The 8,800-nt window shown below is 42.5% G+C and overlaps 1 protein-coding gene across 1 annotated transcript; it reads left to right on the top strand.

Annotated features, from left to right (window-relative positions):
- Nucleotides 1-4,888: 4,888 nt before the first annotated feature.
- On the top strand, nucleotides 4,889-8,090 carry LOC146714843 (zinc finger CCHC domain-containing protein 18-like). The gene is made up of 2 exons (XM_085440526.1): nucleotides 4,889-5,409; nucleotides 5,898-8,090. The coding sequence occupies exon 2, from the start codon at nucleotides 6,411-6,413 to the stop codon at nucleotides 8,088-8,090; it is 1,680 nt and encodes a 559-aa protein (XP_085296652.1). The 5' UTR covers nucleotides 4,889-5,409; nucleotides 5,898-6,410.
- The last annotated feature ends 710 nt before the right edge of the window (nucleotides 8,091-8,800 follow it).

Here is an 8,800-nt window from a genome sequence, read left to right as displayed (position 1 = left end):
CCTGGGCACTCAAATCATCTATTTAAGAAAACAACAAGTGAGGCCTTAATCTAATCACAAGCTTTGCAAGATCTTACCAGTCTCACCTTGGCTGTTGTTAACATCTCCTGCAGCAAAGGCTCCCTCCCGAGCCACTCACCGGTTCTCTGATCATTCCTACTTCCTTTTCAATAAAAACCTCTTCAAAGCATCTGACTCTGTCATAGTCTGCACTGCTCAGTCTTGATTTCTTTAAACCCTAACTCTCTCAGCCCGCCTAGGCAGTGTTGGTCAAGTTACTTGAAAAAAGTAATCAGTAACTAATTACTGATTACTTCCCCCAAAAAGTAATCCCGTTACTTTAAAAAGTAATTAATTACTTAGTTACTTTTTAAAAACACGATTTACAACCTGAATAGGTGATAAAGCGATAGATCTTTCAGCCTAATTCTACTTTTTCTACATAATCCATCATACAAAATGTAATCAAATGGAAAAGTCTCTTTTTTTTAACTTGTTTTATCAGTTTTAATCTTTTAACTTTATGCATCAAGCAAAAATGTAATTATATGCAACATTCTCTGACTTGAAGAAATTTGTTTAATATTTAAACCTATTTTCTACACATTCCAGCACATAAATTTTTTTTTTGTGTTTACACTCACTCTTTCAAATAGATGCCAGTAAAACACAGCAGAAAATAAATAAAGTCAAAGACTCAGCGGTCCTTTTGCTCTATTTTCACCTGTAAAGCAGGACTGCGGTAGGCGGAGGTTTACCCTGTTGCAGGTGTGCAGCGGTCAGTGGAAGAATCCGCGAGTTTCTCTGTGAATTTCCCATTATGTCGTTGCGCACTCGGTGCTTGCTTGGAAGTTTAGGGGGTTTTTTTGCTGTAAAAAGAAGTTTTCTTCCCACGCACAACGGACGCTAATGTTTTTGTCACTTTTTATGGAATCAAACTCAAAGTAAGGTCAGTGCTTCCACGCTTTAAACGCTGCACACTCATACTCTCTCCCGCACTCGATATATGATGCACTGTTGATCTGCACACAGCTGTTGTCACGAACGTGGCACTCGCTTACGTCGCTGTCATGAGACATTCTCGCAAAAAAAAAAATCACGGTTTTAGTAACGCAGTAACGCAGCGTTCCTACGGGAAAGTAACGGTAATCTAATTGCCATATTTGCAATAGTAATCCCTTACTTTACTCGTTACTTGAAAAACGAGTAACACAGTAACACGTTACAAGTACGCGTTACTTGTAACGTGTTACTGCCCATCTCTGCTCCTAGGTGCCACCTAGAAGGGTTTGGGCTCGTGGTTTCTACTCTCCAGCCTGCACACATGCTTGTCACCTGCTGGACTCACGGCTCCAATGTTCAGTCTTTTTCAGGTCTAACTTGGACTCATCGCGTGCGGCTGAGGGGGTTACAAACCCGCATTCACTTATCACTTATCCCTTGAGTCCACTCTGTGAAGAAGCCCAAGCTGCTACTCACCTCCCACTTGCCTGCTCACCCTCCAGCCTACAGGATTCCCTCCCGATGTCTAACCGGTTCTTATCCTCCCGCATTTCATTTCTCCGGTGTCCCAAGTAAGCAACTGCAAATAATTCATCACATCCATTTACCACATTTCCAACTGTGGAAATGGTTGTAACACCCCTCTCCTCTTTCACTGGGTTGCTGACTCGGGACACCAGACCCTCCCTTGTGTTTCCCTCCATTAAAAATTTGTGAGGAAAATAAACTGTTAACAGTTTGCTGTTATCTCCCAGGTCCTGCTTAAGTCTAATTTAGACTTCTGCTGGGAGTCTTTGCAGCGCCTACAATGTAACCTAAGCAAGTGGCTAACATCGTTGCCATTTATGCTTGTTGCATTACATGCTTTAATTACTTTGTGATCATATAAAAAATGCTTGAATTTTTCTCCCTCCTGGTTTCTTTGTTGTGGTTTCTTTGTTCCCGTTAGTTTTCCTACCTTTTCTTACATTCCCTCACTTTCATTGCAATACCTTCAGCACCTCCAGTATACCAGGAGTTAGCTGACACTGGTGAATCCTTACATTCATACTATATTATTCCTTATACTGAGGTGGTGATTGTTATTTTCTCACTGATAAATTCAAAAACCGTGTTGGAAAAATGGTCAGAAATGTACCACAGGAATATATTGCATCCATCTAGAGACGTAGATGTCATGCGACGTCGTAACTTGCGGTGTAGACCTGAAGCATAAATCAGGCGTAAGAGTCGGCTCTTATAAATACTTTCCAAAGTCATGTCAGAGTCCGCTCTTTGAATCCAGATTGTGCCGAAATTTGACAGCAAGCAACAAATTATCTACCAAAAATAAATTAATGGGTTAAAAATAAAAGGTAAAGAGTTCGACAGACTCTTGTATTTGCAGTTGTTTGTTATAGTTACATGTCATATAGTTATATGTAACATAATTGTAATAAAGAAATGATTCCCCCCAATATCTACTTGTGTTGGAATAAAAACCCCTGAGCCTAAAAAAGGCAGTAGGATAGGTGCTTTTATTTAACCTTTCCACGGTGCACAGAGACTTGGATGTACATTATGTACGTATGGAATGCATGTCAGGACCGTCCTTGGTCCTAAAAAAGTCCATACCATCATTTCCTCAAGTGTCTGTTGTTTACACGTGTGCCTGTGTGTTTATGCTCCTCTAAGTCTCTTCCCAATCCTCCTGTCTTTGTGTTTGCCCCGAGGGCTCCCCTTCATTTCCCCTTCACTGAGGGGAAGCCATGTGTAAAGATGCAGCTCACCCCCATTCCCACAACAAGACACACAACACAGAGAGCAAACAGCGCCTTCGACTGCCGTGCACTCAGCTCTATTACATGTCAAAACGAGCCGCAGTCATGAAAGCCTACAAACACTTTTCAATAAAAATGTGACACATATTGTTTCCAGGAATTCACCGTTTGCAGACGGGAGCCTTGTAACTCTTGATTTTGTTTTCTCTGGCGCAGAGCGTCCTTGGGGAAGCAACGGTAGCATTTTACTGTGAAAGCGCCTCATAAAAACCTGTGTACTTTAAAGGAAAGTCTTCATTTCTGAGAATGAAGCCATTTTCCTGGGAGTCAATGTTGTAACCGACAGCAGTAGATTGCTCACAACATGCAACTTCTTGCTTCATATTCTCTCAAAGTTTTGGGTATGTTCCCTATCAGCAGCAGATGTTTGTGAATCCACATGGTGTCTGAATGGTGATGCGGCTCGCCCGGCTTTTTTGACACCAAAAAAAAAAATTTCAAAAATGGAACCAAACAAATTGAATCAACCACTTACCAACACTGCAGTACCCCATTTGCGGTTTGCAACTGATAGGATTCGCAAAGGGATAATGCGACCTGCAGGGGACCTTTGTGGTGGGAAGGATGTGGGGAATAAAGAAAATAACCGACAAAAGGCGGACCGAGCTGATCAACACATGAAGGCTGAGGATGTTGCATAGTGTGCAGCGCCTGCACCTGTGAGCCAAGTGTGTATCAGCAAAATGGCTGTATTTGGGATCTTTCTATTCCCCTCAAATGAAGTTTGGTTTCACCACGTTGAAAACCTCTTCCTCCATGTTTCTGAGTGTAAAAACCTCAGAGCGACAAGAGTACGAAGCAATTAGGCTATTTCTCGGCTGTTTTTGATAGAGGTGTTTCTTCCTTCCGAGCCCATCTGCTACCATGAGCACAAGCTTCTTTTAGATGAATGAGGCTTTTGAACCAAAGTATGTGGTGAATAAACATCCCTGACAAAGCTCTTCCTATTGAAAGATACAGCAGGCCCTCTTAGAACTGTTAGAGTGGCTTTACTAAGTGCCTTTTATATGGGTGCACCTGATGCTGTGTGTCCATTCACTGTTGAGGACATGCAGGCTTTCACAGAAAGGTGAGTGCAGCTGCCCAACTGTATGGAGAGATTATACCTGCACAGCTAATTAACCCTCCAAGGTCCAAGTCATCAAAGATGCTAACCCTGCTCGTATATATATATTTTTTAAATCAATTAATACATTTTTTAAAAAGAAAAAAAATGCATATACTTTTTGATGTGTGTGAGATTGAAAGATTTGATTATTGTTTTCCTTATTACCAGGACTTGGGAGAAGAATTCATAAAATGAAAAATTACACATTCTAATTCCTTAAATTTAGACAACCTGGACCTATATTATCACACTAGCCAGTAATCTACAATTTAGGGTTTCCACATAGTGTTCATTTCACATAGCTCGAATGCTGATGTTGAAAAATAGCTAGCCATCATAGTCAAGATTACCAAAAACTAGCTAACAAAAGTTAGAAATGTATCTTCCAACAATCTTAAATAGGAATCTTTTAGTAATTTAGTGATTTGATTCAATTAAATGTTATTTATATGGTGCTAAATCACAACAACTGTCACCACGTTTCTTATTCTAAGGCAAAGACCCCACAGTGATAGAGAAAATCCAAAACTTGGCGACAATAGGAAGGAAAAACTCCCTTTTAACAGGAAGAAACCTCCAGCAAAACAGGCTCAGGGAGGGGCGGCCACCTGCTGTGGTTGGTTGGGGGTGAGGGGAGGAAGACAGGACAAAGACACACTGTAGAAGAGAGCCCGGGATGAATAATAACTAATAATTAAATGCAGAGAGGTGTATAGAGAAATAATGAGTGATAAGAGGTGAGTGAGTGAAACAGTGCATCATGGGAAGTTCCCACCAGCTTAGACTTGTTGCAGAGTAACTAAGGGAGGATTCAGTGTCACCTGGTCCAGCCCTAACTGTATGCTTTATTAAAGGAAAGGTTTAAGTCTAATCTGAGGAGTAGTGAGGCTGTCTGTCCTGAATTTAAACTGGAAGCTGGTTTCACAGAAGAGGGGCCTAAAACCTGAATGTAGCCCAGATGAAAAATATCATACTTATTCTCTTTATATTAACTGTCCACATCAACAAGCGTCGTATTTCCTATGACCATTGAATGCACCTCTCAGTTCACCCCACGTGAGGGCACCTAGCTCAGCAACCAATCAGAGCCTACCCAGGCCGCATTGACCCTGTCAGCCAGGAAGTGAGGTGAAGGTGCATGATGCTCCCGGGTTTTTCTCATCTCAGCAAGAGGAGTGGAGGCATCTACTACTCAAACTGAGAAATCCACGGACAAAAGAGAGGAAAACTCAGGATTGAGAGGAAGGAAAGCCAGCGTACTTACCTGCTGGAAGTCCGGAGTCGAGTGGCTGGATAAAGGAGAGAGGCAACGTCGGTAAGACGAGTGTTATTCTGATGGAAAAAACTTGTAGAGACTTACCGTCGCGATCATGCTAATGCTAGCTCGGTGTCTCACAGGCTAACCACTCACCTTTCATCCGGAGAGCTGCTGCAATTCCAACGCCAGTGTGTGTTGGGCTTTTGTGAAACAGAGCAACGGTGAGCAACATGTTCTTAGCTGCTCTAAAGCTAAATTTTGTCAGTTCACTGTGAGTTTAAAGTAATCTAGAGGGTAATTTTTAGTGCATTTCTCTCTCACGAATAGGCCTATAGCGTGGAGAAATTAAGCACACTGCTTTAATGCCTCTGAACTGAACTCATGTGTATATTTTGTTGCTTATTTGCACATAGTTCTGAATTTGTTATGGTGTATTGTATTTTGAGTGTCAATGGTTACTTACCATAAGTATTGTTTAATTAATGTTTACATGAATAGAGAAATATTTGAGCAACTTAGATGTTTAGTTCTCATAATTGATATGCTTGAAAATTGAATGTTGTACAACAGAACTGTGAGATTTGATAAGATTTAAGATGTTGATGCAACGAATATGAGGTGATGCAATATTTTGATTTTGTATTTTAACCTTAAACAATGCATCTGAAACAGACTGATTAGAATGTACATTTTATGACCTGGATTATAGGTCAGGTTTTTTTGGAGAGGACGGAAAAGTCCAAGGACCAGGACGATATTCTGGTTGTGATAGATGGCGAGCCAACCACTTTGAGGACGATCTACCCCAAAGAAGATACACACCACACACTCATACATTCCAGTTACATTCACAAGGACCTTTGAAGTTGGCTATCGCCAGCTTAACTCTAAATTCTTAAAGGGCCCCAACGAGTACTTTTATTTTGTTGAGTGTGCACACTATTTATTTTATTTTATACTTTATCTGTACAAATTGGACAAATACCTGTTATACTTTGTAACAATACAAGAGTGGCTACTCAAAAGTTAACATTGTGTCCAGGTCATTATTGCTGCTCAATACTTTGGCTCCATACGAATTTGGTGTCTTCTGATTCTGGCCAGGGTCTTATTACGAGCCCAAGTAATTATTGCGCTGTAATTCACCTTTATACCTTAAAGTTGGTTACAGAAGTGGCGAGCCAGCCAGGAGCCAATTGATTTGAGCATCAATATTGAGGCAATGACCAGCATGGATTTCATACAAAAGTCTGGTGTCAAAATACCTAATGCGGTTGTTGTCGCTGGGATAACACAGGTATCTGAGAAAGATGAACAGGTCATTGACTTTCTGAAACAGTATGGTAAAATCACAAGAGTCCTTTTTGTTGATGATTCACTGTCCAACTTCTACCAAAACCTGATCGTAGAATACTCTAGCAGTTCAGCCTTAGAAGGTTTAGAACCTCGTTTACCATACACATACACAGCACAAGCTGATCCCAGCGTTGTCTATGAAATTAAAACACTCAGTAGCATGTACACTACCACGGTTGGGAGTAATGTTACAAAAACCTACTTGGCGGAACTCAAGGAACTAGCCAAGCTGAGTGGCAAAGACTACGGTGAGGTGCTGAAGGAGATGATGTGTCAGATTGGGGAGGATGTTGAAGCCATGCGACCTACCACTGAAGAACCTTCTCCCATGTATGTCGAGACCACTGTTGTATCTCCGCCCGCTTCTAAAGAGCGACAGTGTCACACCTCACATTCAGATGTTACACCAAGTGATACTGGTGGCACTGATGATGTTCCCCTCACTAATGGAAGGAGAGCAGCGTCCCTCTCAGTAAGTGACTTGAACCCACCTGACATTCAGAAGGTTGTGGTAGAGCATATCGTACGAAGGCAAGATCTTGTCCCACACATCCAGTCCCAGGTGAGACTCCGTTCCTTCTCCGGTAAGGTTCCCAGACCTAACAATGAAACTGATTATGACACATGGCGCACACAAATTGAACTGCTCCAAAATGATCCCAGCATGTCCCCCCTGCAAATATCCAGAAAGATCCATGAGAGCCTGCTCCCACCAGCAGCTGATATAGTTAAGAGTTTGCGGCCTGAGTCACCACCTGTGACTTATTTGCAGCTTCTAGATTCAGCCTTTGGCACTGTGGAAGATGGTGAGGAACTTTTCGCTCAATTCCTGAACGCCCTTCAAGATCCAGGTGAGAAGTCATCCACTTACCTTCACCGGCTACAGCTAGCATTAAACAGAGCCACGAAGAGGGGGGGAGTCGCATGTGAAGAAGTGGACAAACATCTACTTAAACAGTTCTGCAGGGGATGTTGGGACAACGACCTACTCAGCGCCCTGCAACTTGAGCAAAAGAAGAGCAGCCCACCCCAATTCTCAGACCTGTTGTTAATGATTCGCTCTGAGGAAGATCGACAGCAAGCAAAAACTAACCGTATGAGAAAACACATTGGCACCACAAAGCAGAGAACTCAGTTACAGTTCCAGGGTGCACATGTTTGTGAACCAGAGGAGAAACATGGGAGTAGCATTGCTGCTATTGAGGATCTGCGAAAGCAGGTGGCGAGTCTGCAAAGTCAACTAACTACATTCATGTCACAGAAAAAAACAAAGTTTGCAAACAGCAAGGACCCTGCAGGGAAGCCGCAGAGTAAGATGTCAAAGCCACATGGTGTAGATGGACGTATGCAAAGACAGACTTCAAAGAGGCAAAGGGGCAGACCCAAGCCCTGGTATTGTTTCAACTGCGGTGAAGATGGACATATCGCTCCATGCTGTGTTGACCCCGCTAACCCCAACCTAGTAGCAGAAAAAAAGAAGCAGTTGGAGGAGAAACAACGCCAGTGGGAAGCGCGAGATTGTACAGATTCACCTTTAAACATCTAACAGTTCCTGTTGTGGGACAAACAGGAGCTGAGGAGAGTCAACAACGTCCCTCAGACGTAAACAATGGTGACAAAATCACAGCTGAGGTTAACAAAGTAAGTACCCCAGCAAAGACTGTCAAAGCACAAACATGTTCTGGCTTAAACCATTCAGAGCAGAACCAATCTTTCCAACTCCCTAAACAGTTGATTGGTACCAGAAGTACAGCTCAAGTGACTGTGAGAGGTGAAGAAGTCAACTGTCTTCTTGACTCAGGCTCCCAAGTTACCACTGTTCCTGAGTCATTTTACCAGCAGCACCTTTCAGAGCAAAAGATCAAGCCACTACATGACCTCTTAGAAGTGGAAGGTGCTAATGGCCAGCTAGTGCCTTACTTTGGCTATATAGAAATGACCATAACTTTTCCAAAGGACTTTATAGGTGTTCCAGTAGATGTAAACACACTTGCTTTAATCGTCCCTGACACTTCACAATCCCTCATGCTCATAGGCACAAACACCCTAGATGTACTGTTCGACATCTACTCAGAGACTGACTTAGCCAATCGTCAACCCCTCCCACATGGCTACAAAGTAGTCTTCAAAATCATTGAGTTGAGACGGAAGCAGACAAGTGACACCCATCAGGGGGTAGTGAAGCTACTTGGCAAGATGCCTCAAGTCATTCCAGCTGGTTCAACTGTAGTGGTGGAGGGAGCCGCCCTTGGCGAG

Source organism: Copadichromis virginalis, linkage group LG3 (assembly GCF_057382275.1).
Source record: "Copadichromis virginalis isolate Kocher_CV1m ecotype Utaka linkage group LG3, C_Virginalis_male_GT1.1, whole genome shotgun sequence".
Classification (NCBI taxonomy): domain Eukaryota; kingdom Metazoa; phylum Chordata; class Actinopteri; order Cichliformes; family Cichlidae; genus Copadichromis; species Copadichromis virginalis.
The sequence above is the reverse complement of the archived record's forward strand: the minus strand, read 5'-3'. Positions and strand labels throughout refer to the sequence as shown.

Bases quoted from the DNA above. Each gene is read 5' to 3' on its own strand.
- LOC146714843 (XM_085440526.1), top strand. From the start codon at position 6,411: ATGACCAGCATGGATTTCATACAAAAGTCTGGTGTCAAAATACCTAAT.